General features: G+C 46.1%; 1 protein-coding gene across 1 annotated transcript in view; it reads right to left on the bottom strand.

The window, feature by feature from the left end:
* GGCT (gamma-glutamylcyclotransferase) overlaps positions 1-15,926 on the bottom strand; it is a 28,546-nt gene extending 12,620 nt beyond the window's left edge. The window contains exon 1 of the mRNA XM_077453381.1: positions 15,674-15,926. Within this exon, the coding sequence (XP_077309507.1) occupies positions 15,674-15,832 (159 nt within the window). The 5' untranslated portion in view covers positions 15,833-15,926. The remainder of the gene's footprint in view (positions 1-15,673) is intronic.
* Between the last annotated feature and the right edge of the window lie 3,039 nt (positions 15,927-18,965).

Here is an 18,965-nt window from a genome sequence, read left to right as displayed (position 1 = left end):
CTACATGACTGGGGCAGGTGCACCAACCACTGGCTTATACATGGATAAGCTGTGCTATCAGTGTAAGGCAGGGATAGGCAACCTTTGAGAGGTGGAGATCTACCTGAACGACATGAAAGAGATCAAAGTTCACAGGGGTTTGTAAGCATTTTTTTTTAAGAGATTAACTAGCAAGGCCTAACTAAATAGTAAGGATGACATGAGGAAAAATTATAATAAAAGTAATGTCACTGTAATAATATAAACATATCCTACGTTAACCACTGGCCACTTAAAACCCCTTCCTAACCAGACCAATTTTATGACCAATTTTATGCTGAGTATGGATGGCCGAGCATGAATGGATGGATGAGTATGTCGAGTATGGGTGAGCATGGATGGGTGGATGAGTATGCTGAGTATGGATGGGTGAGTATGCAGAATATGGATGGGTGAGTATGCCGGGTATGGATGGCTGAGCATGGATGGATGGATGAGTATGCTGAGCATGGGTGGCTGGGTATGGATGGATTAGTGCTGCAATGGGCACATATCAGCTCTGTGGGCACTACATATCCAGCCCACATCACCACTGCCACCGATCTCTCCCATCTGCCCTTGCACTGTACCAATAGGTATGGGGAGGGGAGAGAGGAACCGGACGTGACACCGGTTTGTTTACTAGTGATCATTCCGTCATTTGACGGAGCGATCACATGGTAAACATCTGCTATCAGCACCCGTTTACCGCGACCTGTGATGCAGTGGTGACAGATTTCTGGGCGTGCGCCCCAGGGGGCGCGCGAGAAGGCATTCTGGGAGGACTTCAATGTACGTGCTCCCAGAGTTATCCGCCTGCACTGCATCCATCATTCGGCTATAGCACGGTCGGTAAGCGGTTAAAAGTTAGCTTGAGTGAGCAACTCATTCACTTTTATTAGCAATTTTTTCATATTTGGAGAGTGCTTGGCAGGGTGGATAAAAAAAAAAGAAAAAGAAAAAAAAATTCTATATTTTTTTAAATAACATTTTTATTTTTTATCAAATTTATTTTAATGAAATGCTTTTGGAGTAAAAATCGATCTAAAGATAGTTTTCTATTTAAGATACATTTATAACTAAGTTTATTCACCATGAAATAAAGCTTAGTTATGTAGCATGAGGCTGTATATTCTGCAATATTTATATTTTTGGTAAACTTATTCAATGAATCCAAGCTCTGCAAGCTGAGATAACATGCACTGCATTGATGCTTTCACACAATCTCCCAATAACCATGAGATCAAACAAAGTTCATGAATATTCCTTTATCGCATTGTTTTGCATGACTGAATCAGTTCTGGTATCCCCGTTTTACTAACCTGACAGCTTATTATTCTAAAGAGGACACCTTCATTTTGTTTACACATATTAAAGATTTTAACTACCAGCAAGAATGAGTCCTTACATTTAGCCCGGGATCACACTAACCCGATCTCGGAGATTGCATGGGATTCGCACCCACACTGCAGGTGCCAATCACATGCGATCTCTGAGCAATGCGAGTTCAGCCAGTTGTATGGTTGAACTCGCATTGGATTCGCACAGAAAATACTGCAGGGAATTGGTTTTTCCCCGCACTAGAATTGGATCGCATTGGGTGTTCTCACATATGCGATCCGATTTCTGTGCGTGTTCACAGTTCCCACTGCGATCTGTGAACTAAACTGGGGGTGTCATCAACTTTGTTAATTACACCCGCAGTGGTTTGCACAAGGCAGTGTGAACTGCCTGCGGGAGAGGAGTGATGCGGGAACCAGCGCTGGAAATCGCGCTGGTCCCCACATCGCATCAGTGTGAACCCAGGGTTAAAGAGCACCTGTCATTTCAGATCCATCCTGGGAGCACCTGTTAGCTGGCATCCACTCACCTGCTGCCGCCACGTCCCTCACCTTGTTGTGTCACTGCCACATCACCAGCCATCCCATTAAAGTGAATTGGACTGTCGTTGAGTCAACAGCAGGTCAGAGGAGGAGCCGCTGCAGGACAGAGATGACAGTTGCTCTTTAAAAATTATGATTTAAAGCGAGTTGATTTAAATGAAGCCTTTTTACTAGTGATTTACATCAAGTCAGCCTCGCAAATCTGAGTCTAAGCAGGAGTCTATCATGAGAGCAGAAAATTAGGTACTGCAGGCTGATGGCTAGCGGGGCCATGGGTGCCGACGGCTAGCGGGGCCGTGGGTGCCGACGGCTAGCGGGGCCGTGGGTGCCGACGGCTAGCGGGGCCGAGGGTGTGTGCAGTCAGTAGAGCAGTGATGTGTGTACAGGGGCTCATAGGACAGCAGAAACTTTACTCATCGTGTGTACAAAAGAGAAGCGCCAGAAGAGAAGGAAAGCACCAGTGACACAGTACTCTTCTTCCTCCTTGAGCGTTGATGCTGGCCGGCCCTCTTCTTTCATCCATCCCCTGTCATGTCACAAACAAGCGCCTGGGATACATGTGAGAAAAGGGCCAGCGGGATCAGCGCACGTACCAGGTAGTTCCTCCCTGTGCCACTGTGCAAGATGAGAGGAGAAGTTTTGAGGTTGGCAAAGCAGGATTGCCGATCTACCCCTCACCTGCCCACAAACGATGGGTAGAATGTGATCGACAGGTTGCCGACCCCCAGTGCCGATCCACTGAAAGCTTAAAGTAGAACTAAAAGCATTATTTGCATTTTCCCTTCACTTCCTGTCCCATAGCCAAAACAGGAAGCAAGGGGAAATCCCTCCAAAGTAAGGAAATGCCTGGTTGTCACCAGAACTAGTGTCCCAATTGGAAGATTTCCCCTCTATTACTGTTCTCGTGACAACCTAAAATTTGGTATTTTCTTTCACTTTCACTCTCAGCGATAATGGTGATCAGGACAAATAGAGAGGGTGAATCTCCCTAATGGGCAACAGTTTTGCGACATGTGTTAGTAACACTGTACATATCATTGCAACTACTTAATATATCCAGGTGAATTATACCTTTTTATTTCAGGACAAACTGGGCTTTCATTTGGTGGAAAGTGCTAATGATTCCCCATGTTCCCATAAAGAATGAGGAAGGACATCTGGTTACAAAGGATGGAGAGATGGGGAAGGTATTGAATTTATTCTTCACCAGTCTTCACAAGGGAATCGGGGGGCGGGGGGGCTTTAGTAACCAAAACTGCAGTGTTTATCCTCATGCCACATCACAGGAAGAACCACCATGGTTAACAGAGGACAGAATTAAAATTAGACTTGGGAAACTTAACATTAATAAATCATTGGGACCAGATGGCTTGCACCCGAGGGTACTTAGGGAACTCAGTCAAGTAATTGCCAGACCATTTTTCCTAATTTTTACTGACAGTCTACTGACTGGAATGGTACCAGCTGATTGGAGAAAAGCCAATGTAGCACCAATATTTAAAAAGGGCCCAAAATACATCCCTGGGAATTACAGACCAGTTAGCCTAACATCAACAGTATGTAAACTCTTGGAGGGGATGATAAGGGACTATATACAAGATTTTAGTACTGAGAACGGTATCATTAGCAGTAATCAGCATAGATTCATGAAGAATTGTTCTTGCCAAACCAATCTATTAACCTTCCATGAGGAGGTGAGTTGCCATCTAGATAAAGTAAGGCCCGTAGATGTGGTGTATCTGGATTTTGCAAAAGTATTCAACAAAGTTCCCCATAAACGTATACTGTACAAAATAAGGTCTGTTGGCATGGACCATAGGGTGAGTACATGGATTGAAAACTGGCTACAAGGGTGAGTTCAGAGGGTGGTGATAAATGGGGAGTACTCCAAATGTTCATACGTGGGTAGTGGAGTCCCCCAGGGTTCTGTGCTGGGACCGATCCTGTTTAATTTGTTCATAAAACGACCTGGAGGATGGGATAAACAGTTCAATCTCTGTATTTGCGGACAATACTAAGCTAAGCAGGGCAATAACTTCTCTGCAGGATGTGAAAACCTTGTAAAAAGATCTGAACAAACTAATGGGATGGGCACCTACATGGCAAATGAGGTTGTAAAAATATAAATGCAATCTATACACTGGAGGGAGAACCTCTGGGGGAATCTAGGATGGAAAAGGACCTGGGGGCCCTAGTAGATGATAGGCTCAGCAATGGCATGCAATGCTCAGCTGCTGCTAACAAAGCAAACAGAATATTAACATGCATTAAAAAGGGGTTTAATTCCAGAGATAAAATGATAATTCTCCCACTCTACAAGACTCTGGTCCGGCTGCACCTAGAGTATGCTGTCCAGTTCTGGGCACCAGTCCTCAGGAAGGATGTACTGGAAATGGAACGAGTACAAAGAGGGGCAACAAAGCTAATAAAGGATCTGGAGGATATTAGTTAATTATGAGGAAAGCACTGCGAGCACTGATCTTATTCTCTCTGGAGAAGAGACGCCTTTGAGGGGATATGATTTCAATATACAAATACCATACTGGTGACCCCACAATAGGGATAAAACTTTTTCGCAGAAGGGAGTTTAACAAGACACGTGACCACTCATTAAAATTAGAAGAAAAGATCTTTAACCTTAAACTACGTAGAGGGTTCTTTACTGTAAGAACGGCAAGGATGTGGAATTCCCTTCCACAGGAGCTGTGTGAAGTTGGCACCCCATGTTTGTAAAACCTGAATAAAAATATACCATTCGTTTGTGCCGCGTTTGTGCTGATTTGTGCCGCAAAAATTAGCGTTTGTGCCGGTTCGGTTTCTGAGATATTAAACATTCAATTTAATGCAAGCCCCGCCCACTTTGCACCCCACGTTGCTGAATTTGAAAAACAAACGCGCCATTTGTTTGTGCCACGTTTGTGCTGGTTTGTGCTGCAAAAATAAACGTTTGTGCCGCTTTGGTTGCAGAGATATTGTGCGTTATATGTTGTGAAACCCCGCCCATTTTGCACCCCATGTTACCGAATTTGAAAAACAAACGCGCCATTCGTTTGTGCCGCGTTTGTGCTGGTTTGTGCTGCAAAAATAAACGTTTGTGCCGCTTTGGTTGCAGAGATATTGTGCGTTATATGTTGTGAAACCCCGCCCATTTTGCACCCCACGTTACCGAATTTGAAAAACAAACGCGCCATTCGTTTGTGCCGCGTTTGTGCTGGTTTGTGCTGCAAAAATAAACGTTTGTGCCACTTTGGTTGCAGAGATATTGTGCGTTATATGTTGTGAAACCCCGCCCATTTTGCACCCCATGTTACCGAATTTGAAAAACAAACGCGCCATTCGTTTGTGCCACGTTTGTGCTGGTTTGTGCTGCAAAAATAAACGTTTGTGCCGCTTTGGTTGCAGAGATATTGTGCGTTATATGTTGTGAAACCCCGCCCATTTTGCACCCCACGTTACCGAATTTGAAAAACAAACGCGCCATTCGTTTGTGCCGCGTTTGTGCTGGTTTGTGCTGCAAAAATAAACGTTTGTCCCGTTTTGGTTGCAGAGATATTGTGCGTTATATGTTGTGAAACCCCGCCCATTTTGCACCCCATGTTACCGAATTTGAAAAACAAACGCGCCATTCGTTTGTGCCGCGTTTGTGCTGGTTTGTGCTGCAAAAATAAACGTTTGTGCCGCTTTGGTTGCAGAGATATTGTGCGTTATATGTTGTGAAACCCCGCCCATTTTGCACCCCACGTTACCGAATTTGAAAAACAAACGCGCCATTCGTTTGTGCCGCGTTTGTGCTGGTTTGTGCTGCAAAAATAAACGTTTGTGCCGCTTTGGTTGCAGAGATATTGTGCGTTATATGTTGTGAAACCCCGCCCATTTTGCACCCCACGTTACCGAATTTGAAAAACAAACACGCCATTCGTTTGTGCCGCGTTTGTGCTGGTTTGTGCTGCAAAAATAAATGTTTGTGCCGCTTTGGTTGCGGAGATATTGTGTGTTATATGTTGTGAAACCCCGCCCACTTTGTACCCCATGTTACCGAATTTAAAAAAAAAAGCGCCATTCGTTTGTGCGGGGTTTGTGCTGGTTTGTGCTGCAAAAATAAATGTTTGTGCGGCTTTGGTTGCGGAGATATTGTGCGTTATATTTTGTGAAACCCCGCCCACTTTACACCCCACATTGCTGAATCTTAAAAACAAACGCGCCATTTGCTTCTGCCAGGTTTTTGCTGGTATAGTTGCAGAGATATTGAGCAGTATATATTGTCAAACCACAACAACTTAGCACCTCGTTATTAAATCATACATACAACTAGATTTATTTGTTAATGGTTTGTGCAGATTTGGTGTATATTATACATGTTTTACTTCATATGCATAGTTTTGCCACCCCCACAGGGATCCCCCCTTTCCGATTCTCTAGTGCTGAATGGAAGAACAGACAGGGAGGGGGCGGGCACAGATGGCTCTGGCTCTAGTGAGCCAGAGCAGTTGTCAATCAGGCGGCAGGGTGGATCTCGACAGTATTGTCAGGATCTGTATCGGCTGCAGCATTGATCTGCACTGGCAGGATATAGTGGGCAATGGCCCGCCACATGCACATGAGTTTTTTTGTCACAGGAGAACATACTAAATGTCACCTTGTGAACAAAAAGAGAACTAAGGCCAAAAAAAGTTGGGACATAGTTCTCTTTTAACATAAGTTTAAACCAGACGTTAACCAAGCAAAAACATTACTCCAGCAGGAGAGAGAGGTTCGGAGTGGCCATCTACAGCTTTCAAGCAAAAAAAATGAAGAACTAAGCTTGCAGGTGGGAGATACAGTGCAGATATTTGATTTGTTCCTCCAAGTGAATCCTCTGTACCACCCTTCATATGTCTCAAAGTAGGGGATATTTCCAGCTGCACATACTCATCAGAAAGAAGTGCAGATGACGGAGGGGCGGAGTTACTACATGGCGCCAAGCAGCAGCGTGATGCTGTGAGCTCCTAGGCATTCCCCCCGAGCGAATAAGCTAAGTGAGCCTGAATTTCCGTGTTAAAGCTGATTTGTGCCCCCACCATGGTAGCTGCTTATCGGTCTGTTACGTGCTGCTATCCACCTGCTACCTACCCAGTTTCCGGATCTCAGCTGGTCAGTCGTCTGTCTCCCCACTGTCCCTGGTTGATCGACCCGCAGTGAGCCATCTACTGGGCGGCAGTGGAGTAGCATGGGTTGTCAGCACCCGGGTCAAGGCAAGTAATTTGCACCCCCTAACCTGCGGACTTTTAGCACTCCCCGAGTCCCTTCAAATACAATAGCAGTGACCTACCTGATTCCTATACTGACCACTACACTAACCTACTTGATTAATTCCTTTACTGACCATTACACACTACACTGACCACTATACTATACTGTCCACTACACTGAGAACTACACTGACCACTATACTATACTGACCACTGTACTATACTGACCACTACACTACACTGACCACTATACTGTCCACTGCACTACACTGTCCACTATACTATACTGTCCTACATTACACTGACCACTACACTGTCCACTTTACTGACTACTATACTGTCCACTACACTGACCACTATACTGTCCGCTACACTATACTGACCACTACACTGATCACTACACTATACTGTCCACTACACTGTTCACTAGGGATGAGCTTCGTGTTCGAGTCGAACATACATTCAACTCGAACATCGGCTGTTCGTCCGTTCGGCGAATACCGAATGTTATGGGCTGTTCGCGCCAAATTCGTGTGGCACTCATGGCCCACAATGCACTGCGCCACCGCAGTGCATTGCTGGCTCATGATTGGCCAAGCATGCACTGTGACCCCGCATGCTTGGCCAATCACAGCGCCGACAGCAAGGAGAGCCATGATTGGCCACAGGCAGGATGCCTGTGGCCAATCATAGCTCAGGCTGTGTAGTACACGCCCCACACTATATAAGGCCGCCAGCGCAGCGGCCTTGTGTAGTGTATTGGCGTCTGTAGGAGTTAGTGGGTGTTCGGTGTTCAACACAGTATATTATCGGACGATTTTTCGTTCTTGCTCTTCTGTAGTGGTTGTTGTCTGCGTGCCCTGACCGCAGTATACACCATTATATCCACCTATATAGCTAGCTATATTTCTCTTTTTTTAATAGAGCTTGCAGTCAGTTGTAGGAGATTGTGCGTGCTGTCTGCGTGCCCTGACCGCAGTATACACGGTTATATCCACCTATATAGCTAGCTATCTTGCTCTTTTTAAATAAAACTTGCAGTCAGTTATAGGAGATTGTGCGTGCTGTCTGCGTGCTCTGAACGCAGTATACACCGTTATATCTACCTACATAGCTCTTCTCTAATTGAGCCATCTGTAGGAGTTAGTGGGTGTTGTGTGCCTCCAGCACAATATACACTACCCGAATGCTGGTTTTCCCATCTCTCTTCAGGCCATTACCATGTCTGGAAGGCCAACAAGGAGAGGCAGACAGACACGAGCCGATAAAAGAGGGCAAGCAGGCTCTGTGTCTAGAGACAACAGTGCTGGTCGTGGACGCGGTGCATCGTCATCATCAGCACATGGCCATGAGACACGCTTGTCCTTCTTTTCGGCAGCTGGACATGTTAAGCCGCAACATGCCGAAGACTTGGTAGAGTGGATGACCAAGCCCTCTTCATCCTCCTCATCCTCTCTCACCCAGGCTTAGGGTACTAGCAAAGAAGCTGCCAACCCATCGTCTTCCCGCCTCTCAATGTCATCATCAGTGACTCCTTCCCTTGACCCACCACGTCCTCCTGAGGAGTCTCCTGAACTGTTTGAGCACAGTGTTGGGTACATGCTCCAGGAGGATGCACAGTGTTTAGTAGGCACTGATGATGATACTCAGCTAGAGGAAGGCAGTAGCGTGAGCGCAGAGAGAGGGGATGCTCAAGAAGGACAGCAATCTGGCAGTCATGTTCCACAAGCTGCAGCATACTGCCAGGTTTGCTCCAGCGATGAAGAGGGAGGGGATGATGAGGGCACTGACTCCACATGGGTGCCTCATAGGAGGGAGGAGGAGGAGGCACATGTCCAACGAGGCAGGATGCCCTCCGGGGGCCAGCTTAGGGGCAGCACACTGACTGAATCACACCGCAGAGCTCTGCCTGTGCAGAGCGCTGCCTCTGCGCGTTATTCTAAAAGTTCTTTGGTGTGGGCCTTTTTTGAGATGAGTGCATCAGATCGCACCGCTGCTATTTGCAACATATGTCTCAAGCGTATCTCGCGTGGCCAAAACATTAGCCGCCTGGGCACCATATGCTTGACCAGACATATGTTGACCTGCCATGCAGCTCGTTGGCAAGCGTACCTCAAAGACCCACACCAAAGAACAAAGCGGACCTCTCCTTGCTCCTCATCAGCTGGCATCTCCAACCCCACTAGACCTTCAGTCCTCTCTGAAACCTGCTCTGAGAGGAATGAAGGTGTAGAATTAGGTGTGTCACAGCCAAGTGCTTCCGGGCACTCTGCTAGCAGTACACCCACGTCCGATTATAGCAGGCAAATGTCCCTGCCCCAGCTGCTGGACTGTCGAATGAAGTTCACTCCCAGCCATCCACATGCCCAGCGGTTGAATGCTAGCTTGGCCAAATTGCTAGCACTTCAACTGCTGCCTTTTCAGTTGGTAGACTATGCCCCCTTCCGTGAGTTTGTACAATGTGCGGTCCCTCAGTGGCAGGTCCCCAAACGACACTTTTTCTCACGGAAGGCGATTCCGGCTCTCTACCGGCATGTGGAAGGCAATGTCCTTGCCTCGCTAGACAGGGCGGTCAGCGGTAAGGTGCATATTACCGCTGACTCATGGTCCAGCAGGCATGGACAGGGACGTTACCTGTCTTTCACGGCCCATTGGGTCACTCTTCTGGCAGCTGGGAAGGATGCAGGACAAGGTGCAGTAGTGTTGGAGGTTGTTCCGCCACCACGCCTCCAAAATGCTACTACTGGTTGTGACACACCTCTCTCCTCCACCCCCTCCTCTTCTTCTTCCTCCATGGCCTCTTCCAGTGCTCGGTCCTCAGAACCAGCGGTGCTCCGTAGGCATTCCAGGGGCTACGCAAGTACGCAGGCAATACGATGCCATGCCGTGCTTGCTCTGGTTTGTTTGGGGGACAGGAGCCACACTGGGGCAGATGTTTTGTCAGCTCTGCAGGGGCAGGCCGAGAGGTGGTTGACGCCACGCCAGCTTAAGCCAGGAATGGTGGTTTTCGACAATGGCACCAACCTCCTCTCCGCCCTCCGACAAGGACAACTGACCCATGTGCCCTGTGTGGCTCACGTCCTTAACCTGGTGGTGCAGCGGTTCTTGGGCAGGTACCCGGGCTTACAGGATGTCCTGAAGCAGGCCAGGAAAGTCTGTGTGCATTTCCGCCGATCATTTAATGCCTGTGCTCGGCTGGCTGAGCTCCAAAAGGAGTTGAACCTGCCCAAGAACCGACTTACATGTGACATGCCCACCAGGTGGAACTCAACGTTGGCCATGCTGCAGTGGCTGCACACGCAGCAGAGGGCCATCAATGAGTACCTGTGCGACTATGGCACCAGGACAGGGTCAGGGTAGCTCGGTTTTTTCTCACCACGCCAGTGGGGCATAAGGGATGCATGCATTGTCCTGTCACCGTTTTAGGAGGCCACAAGGATGGTGAGCAGTGACAGTGCATGCATCAGTGACACTGTACCTCTTATACACCTCTTGGAGCATACGCTGCATGGAATAATGGACAGGGCACTTGAGGCAGAACAGAGGCAGGAAGAGGAGGGCTTCCTTGCCTCTCATGGCCCCCTTTATCAGGACAGTGTTCCTGCTGTGCCACCCATCACACAGGAAGAGGATGAGGAGGAGGAGGAGGAGGATGATTGTGTCAGCATGGTGGTGGATGCTGGCACTCAGCATCAGCAGCAGTCTTGTAGGGATGATTTACAGTCCCAAGAAACCGTGGACTTGTACGTGGCTGGGAGGAGGTAGCTGCAGATCATGTTGTCATTAGTGACCCAGAGGACTCCGGACCGAATGCCTCAGCTACCCTATGCTGCATGGCCTCCCTGATCTTGCAAAGCCTGCGGAAGGATCCTTGTATTCTTCGGATCAAGGAGAGGGACCATTACTGGCTGGCCACTCTCCTTGATCCACGGTACAAGGGTAAGGTTGCCGACCTTATCTTGCCGTCGCAGAGGGAGCAGAGGATGAGACATCTCCGGGAGGCCTTGCAGAAAGGTCTGTGCAACGCGTTCCCAGAGACTGGGAGGTTACAAACTCCTGGTCCTGGACAACGTGTTGCTGAGGCATCGGTCAGAAGGAGCGGTGGAGAAGGTGGCCGTCTGACCGATGCGTTCAGACAATTTTTTAGTCCGCAGCCCCAAGGTATGATCGGTTCCAGCAACCATCGCCAGCGTCTGATTTACATGGTGCAGGAATACCTAGGGGCAAGGTCAGACTTGGACACCTTTCCCACCGAAAATCCTCTGGCTTACTGGGTCTTGAAGATGGATCACTGGCCAGAGCTTGCACAGTATGCAATTGAGCTACTAGCCTGTCCTGCATCCAGCGTTCTTTCGGAACGCACCTTCAGTGCTGCTGGTGGCTTTTTTACCGATCACAGGGTGCGCCTGTCCACCGACTCAGTTGATCGACTGACCTTCATCAAGATGAATCAGTCTTGGATCACCCACAGCTACCAAGCACCTGAAGCTGATGTAACCGAATAATTTTTTTTGAAATATCACATCCCTTCAAGACTACCTATGCTGATGCTGAGTGACTGTCCTGTTATGTTGATTGTCTATCCTCTTCCTCCTCCGCTGATATGTTGGAAGAACATTTTTGGTTCTGGGTGATGTCACCAGCCCAATTTTACAGCCCCTGTTTAACAGGGGCGTTTAATTACAATTTTTGATGCAATGCTTTGCAGCAGGGCTCATTCCTGCACCACAACTAGAGTACATGGTTAGAGGTTGCAGTGTCGTGGCACCAGCACCAGTGCCTAAGGCCCAATTTTTCAGCCCCTGTTTAACAGGGGCATGTAATTACAATTCTTGATATAATAGTTCACAGGAGGGCCCGTTCCTGTGCCCACCCAGAGTAACGGTGAGGACTTATAGTGTTGTGGCACCAGCACCACAACCACCAAAGGTCAATTTTTCTACCACTGTTCAACAGTGGCATGTAATTACAATTCTTGATATAATCGTTCACAGCAGGGCGCTCCAGCACCCACCAAGAGTCACTTTGAGGGCTTACAATGTTGTGACAACACCAACACCTTGTTCCGCCATTTCTGCAGAGCATATAGGGCAGGCCCCTACTTTCAAACATCCAACTTACAAACATCTCCTACTTGCAAACGGAAGGAGACAACAGCAAGTGAGATGAAAAAAGATGGACGACAAAACAAATTATACAGGGGTGATAACCCTTCCCTATGTTTTCCAAAAAGCTTAAAAATAGATTTTTTGACTGGAGCTACACTTTAAAAATGTACCAGTTGAAAATTACAAACAGATTCTACTTAACACAACAAACCTACACAATCCCTGTCTTGTTTGCATCGCCTGTATACTGCTGTTCTGAGTATATAGGGCCTGGTGTCCCCACATTTTTCCTTTTTGTAATATGGGTACAGGGTTCCCCTTAATATCCGTACAAGATCCAAAGGGGCTGGTAATGGGCGGGGGGGGGCTACCCATGCCATTTTTCTCAATGATTTTCATCCATATTGCCGGAACCAGATATAACATTAAAACCGCAAGCAGTTTTAAATGATGTTATTTCCGTTTAATGTCATTTTGTGCAGGGACTGTTCTAAACACGGGAAACACGTGGCACTTCACAGGCATACTACAGACACCCCCCAGGCACGATATTTAAAGGAATATTTCACTTTTTTTCACTTTAATTGTCATTAAAATCAGTGCTCCCGCCAAAACGGCAATTTTTAAAAACATTTTAGGCATTGACCCATGTCCCCTGGGGCAGGAGCCAGGTCCCCAAACCCTTTTTAGGACAGTATCTTGCATATTAGCCATTAAAATTAGCACTTTTTATTTCAAACGTTTGAGTCCCATAGACTTCAATGGGGTTCTAACGTTCGTACGAATTTGCGGTCCGTTCGAAAGTTCTGATGCGAACCGAACTGGGGGGGTGTTCGGCTCATCCCTAGTTTAAAGCATTTCTGTATGTTACTACAATGATTTTACATTCTGGCTACCCCTGAACAAAGGATGTATACAGTACATAGGGACATCAGTTATTAACACAACTAGTGTTGCCACCTGACCACTATATTAGGTTGATGTGCTAGTATTGCAAAAAAAATTGTTTGTATACACACAGCAAACACACGATCACCTATTCCAAATGTATTATTTTCACTGCAATTGAATACATTGCATAATTATTAATAATAAGTAAAATTAAAGATGTTAAAAATAAATTTACCCTGGATTCCCTGAGCTAGAATGAAACCATCAAGCAAAAAGTTGTTCGAGCTCCAATGCTGCCTTTTCCAGGGTACAGTATGAAGTGCAGTGCTCGGCACAGTGGGAAGAGCTTTACATTAAGGAAACCCAAGCTGAGTATAGGTTCTGTAAGTTCTGTATGTAAGATGTAGTAACAAGGTGTAAAGTCAGTGTGGTTTCACAACATATAACACACAATATCTTCGCAACCAAAGCGGCACAAACGTTTATTTTTGCAGCACAAACCAGCACAAACGCGGCACAAACGAATGGCGCTTTTGTTTTTCAAATTCGGTAACGTGGGGTGTAAAGTGGGCGGGGTTTCACAACATATAACACACAATATCTCCGCAACCAAAGCGGCACAAACGTTTATTTTTGCAGCACAAACCAGCACAAACGCGGCACAAACGAATGGCGCATTTGTTTTTAAAATTCGGTAACATGGGGTGCAGAATGGGGGGGGGTTTCACAAAATATAACGCACAATATCTCCGCAACCAAAGCAGCACAAACGTTTATTTTTGCAGCACAAACCAGCACAAACGCGGCACAAACGAATGGCGCGTTTGTTTTTCAAATTCGGTAACATGGGGTGCAATATGGGCGGGGTTTCACAACATATAACGCACAATATCTCTGCAACCAAAGCGGCACAAACGTTTATTTTTGCAGCACAAACCAGCACAAACACGGCACAAACGAATGGCGCGTTTGTTTTTCAAATTCGGTAACATGGGGTGCAAAATGGGCGGGGTTTCACAACATATAACGCACAATATCTCTGCAACCAAAGCGGCACAAACGTTTATTTTTGCAGCACAAACCAGCACAAACGCGGCACAAACGAATGGCGCGTTTGTTTTTCAAATTCGGTAACGTGGGGTGCAAAATGGGCGGGGTTTCACAACATATAACGCACAATATCTCTGCAACCAAAGCGGCACAAACGTTTATTTTTGCAGCACAAACCAGCACAAACGCGGCACAAACGAATGACGCGTTTGTTTTTCAAATTCGGTAACATGGGGTGCAAAATGGGCGGGGTTTCACAACATATAACGCACAATATCTCTGCAACCAAAGCGGCACAAACGTTTATTTTTGCAGCACAAACCAGCACAAACGCGGCACAAACGAATGGCGCGTTTGTTTTTCAAATTCGGTAACATGGGGTGCAAAATGGGCGGGGTTTCACAACATATAACGCACAATATCTCTGCAACCAAAGCGGCACAAACGTTTATTTTTGCAGCACAAACCAGCACAAACGCGGCACAAACGAATGGCGCGTTTGTTTTTCAAATTCAGCAACGTGGGGTGCAAAATGGGCGGGGCTTGCATTAAATTGAATGTTTAATATCTCAGAAACCGAACCGGCACAAACGCTAATTTTTGCAGCACAAATCAGCACAAACGCGGCACAAACGAATGGTATATTTTTATTCAGGTTTTACAAACATGGGGTGCCAACTTCACACAGCTTTCCACAGGCAGTGGTCTCAGTGGAGAGCATTGATAGTTTCAAGAAACTATTAGATAGGCACCTGAATGACCGCAACATACAGGGATATACAAAGCAATACTAACATATAATCACACACATAGGTTGGACTTGTGTCTTTTTTCCACCTCACCTACTATGTAACTATGATTGAGGATCTCCACTACCTAGTTTCAGGCCGCTCTTGCCTGGCACTATAGGTGTTAGGAGGGGAGTGAAACCAGTTCTGTGACTTGAAGTTTTGAGTCCAGTTCCACTTTAAAAACGTATGTGAATGGTAAATCTATGTGAAGCTGCGGGGGAGATTTACTAAAACTGGTGCACCTGTGCATAGTAACCAATCAGCTTCTAACTTCAGCTTGTTCAATTAAGCGTTGACAATAAAACCTGGAAGTTGATTGTGTGTGCGCCAATGTTTAGTAAATCTTCCCCTAGGTGTCACCCTACAGTACAGACATCGGTCTCTGGAATAATTCTCCTATAAATAATACATTGTGCTATAGAGGAGGATTCATGATGAGGACCCCTGTGATCCCTGTGCTGTGTGTCCTGTGACTGGTCACCTACCAGCTGCTGACTCATTGTACATCATCAGTGCTTCCTAGAAACCACCAGCATCAACCACCACCTACACAATACAACCCAGCACAGCCATACACAGTGAGCCACATAGGCTGTACTAACAGCACCCCATGTCACATGTGATGGGCTCCTCCTCTATACATACATGTGGCCCCATACAGGGCAGCCCATTGCATGATCTTAATGCAGAAGATCGGAGAGCACCTTGAGCAGAGCCGTGCAGTGGAATGAAGCGGAGGGATTGTCCAGCAGGATCCTCTCTTTCAGTAGATTGCTGCCATAGGCGAAGTAATAGAAGGAATCTTCTCCAGGCTGGAGACCGGCCGAGTCCTTCCTCTCCGTGTCCATCCTCCCTGTGTACATGTATGGAGCGATCTGATTGTCAGCACGACGCCATCTGTCACTATCACACCTTCTGTACTGTTATACTACATGACACCTCCGGACACCGCCCAGGGGCAGGTCCCTCTCTGCCTCCCCACAACGCTCTACTGCGCATGCTTCCTACTTATACTCTAGTGCACAGACAGACAAGCATGTAGCATGGGCACAAGGATCAGGGCACAGTAGACAGGGCACAGTCTCACCCTCACAACTCTTCATCAGTACCTGTGTATTACTCTCTGATCACTAGGAGCATCATCCCTGTCCTTCCGTGTATTATCCCTCTGATCACTAGGAGCATCATCCCCGTCCTTCCGTGTATTATCCCTCTGATCACTAGGAACATCATCCCTGTCCTTCCGTGTATTATCCCTCTGATCACTAGGAACATCATCCCTGTCCTTCCGTGTATTATCCCTCTGATCACTAGGAGCATCATCCCTGTCCTTCCGTGCATTATCCATATGATCACTAGGAGCATCATCCCTGTCCTTCAGTGCATTATCCATATGATCACTAGGAACATCATCCCTGTCCTTCGGTGCATTATCCATATGATCACTAGGAGCATAATCTCTGTCCTTCAGTGCATTATCCCTCTGATCACTAGGAGGAGCATCATCCCTGTCCTTCAGTGTATCATCCCTCTGATCACTAGGAGCCTCATCCCTGGCCTTCGGTGCATTATCTATATGATCCCTAGGAGCATCATCCCTGTCCTTCAGTGCATTAACCCTCTGATCCCTAGGAGCATCATACCTGTCCTTCAGTATATTACCCTCTGATCACTAGGAGCATCATCCCTGCCCTTCAGTGCATTAACCCTCTGATCCCTAGGAGCATTATCCCTGTCCTCCAGTGTATTACCCTCTGATCACTAGGAGCATCATCCCTGTCCTTCAGTGCATTATCCATATGATCACTAGGAACATCATCCCTGTCCTTCGGTGCATTATCCATATGATCACTAGGAGCATCATCTCTGTCCTTCAGTGCATTATCCCTCTGATCACTAGGAGGAGCATCATCCCTGTCCTTCAGTGTATCATCCCTCTGATCACTAGGAGCATCATCCCTGTCCTTCAGTGTATCATCCCTCTGATCACTAGGAGGAGGAGCATCATCCCTGTCCTTCAGTGTATCATCCCTCTGATCACTAGGATAATCATCCCTATCCTTCAGTGTATTATCCATATGATCACTAGGCGAATCATCCCTGCCCTTCAGTGTATTATCCCTCTGATGACTAGGAGCCTCATCCCTGGCCTTCGGTGCATTATCTATATGATCCCTAGGAGCATCATCCCTGTCCTTCAGTGCATTAACCCTCTGATCCCTAGGAGCATCATGCCTGTCCTTCAGTATATTACCCTCTGATCACTAGGAGCATCATCCCTGTCCTTCAGTGCATTAACCCTCTGATCCCTAGGAGCATTATCCCTGTCCTCCAGTGTATTACCCTCTGATCACTAGGAGCATCATCCCTGTCCTTCAGTGTATTATCCCTCTGATCACTAGGAGCATCATCCCTGCCCTTCAGTGCATTATCCATATGATCCCTAGGAGCATCATCCCTGTACTTCAGTGCATTAACCCTCTGATCCCTAGAAGCATCATCCATGTCCTTCAGTGTATTACCATCTGATCAGTAGGAGCATCATCCCTGCCCTTCAGTGCATTAACCCTCTGATCACTAGGAGTATCATCCCTAACCAGCTGTACTGCATCACAGAATAGTGTGAGTTTTACTTCTGTGGACCATACCTCCCTCATATTATGCTACCACTTTTCTATTTCCACCCACTTATTTATTTGTTTTATTTATTAAAAGGTACTTATATAGCACCGTCAATTTACGCAGCACTTTATAAATATTGTACTTTAACATCACTTTCCTACTTCCCTTTCAAGTGGCTATACACTGTACCATTTAAATGTACAATTTTCCTTAGATCTACCTTTAACTATGTAATACAAGAGCCTGTCTGATTTGATACAAATTGAATAGATTGTTCAGGTTCATTTCTATTAGATCTACCAAAATGATGTAATAAATGAACCCCTATTACATAGTTTTGGTAAATCTAAAGGGAATTGTAGTCAGATTGCATAGTGTGTATATAAGTACATAGGGGAGAGACATTCAGCTGTCGATGCTCCATCTCGGGGAGGGGGATGATGTAATCACACCAATTTCACTTTCAGGCCCCATTCACACAGCATAATGGGGGTGCACGCTTTTTGGTACATTTTCCCCACAACTTGCATAGGACAACCCATTGATTTTATGCGACAACTGCAGCATGGTATGTCATGTGGCATTTTGCATATATTTTTACCACACATTTGTTGTGTGTTTTTTGAACTAAATAAAATGTGCACTTGCTTCCGCATTTGAAGTGCTGTTAACAATTAATGGCACTGAGAGTGCAACTAGTTCATTTTAAGTGTATAAAGGTGACCATACACTATACAATACGATTGTACAATCTCTGTACGATCTCCTTTAGATTGACCAGAATATACATTTAGGCTTGATTCACACCTATGCATTTTTAGTGCTTTTTGCATTTTGCAGATTTGCACTACAGTCCATTCAACATGGTTTCCTATGGAATACATTCTGTAGAGCAAATCTGCAAAATGCAAAAAGCACTTAAAATGCCTAGGTGTGAATCAGGCCTTATAGAAGGACACACCTATCTATAAAATCACTCTGTATCCAATCAGGCAGGTCCTTGCACTGCATAGTTGATTGTAGGACTGAAACAACTAATCGATTAATCGACAACTAATCGATTATGAAATTAATCGATTACTATTTTCATAATCGATTAATCGGCCAGTAAAATAATGGTGTTAAAAAAAACTAAAATGAGCTCTTGATAGTACAAAAAGAGCAAATAATGGCTACTGTAAAAATATTACTTTCACTGTTCTACAGTAAAAAAAATAAACCCTACAGTAGTGATTATCTGCTTTTTTCTACTATAAAGGGCTCATTTTCATTTTTTTAACCCCATTATGTTACTAAACGTCTTAGACCTGGTTCACAGCTATGTGTTTATTGGTGCTTTTTGCAGAAATGCACTACAGTTCATTTACATGGTTT

The sequence above is a fragment of the Lithobates pipiens genome, unplaced genomic scaffold, assembly GCF_037356315.1.
Source record: "Lithobates pipiens isolate NorthernLeopardFrog02 unplaced genomic scaffold, aLitPip1_a1.2 Scaffold_1, whole genome shotgun sequence".
Taxonomy (NCBI): Eukaryota; Metazoa; Chordata; class Amphibia; order Anura; family Ranidae; genus Lithobates; species Lithobates pipiens.
This window is presented reverse-complemented; position numbering and strand designations above follow the sequence as displayed.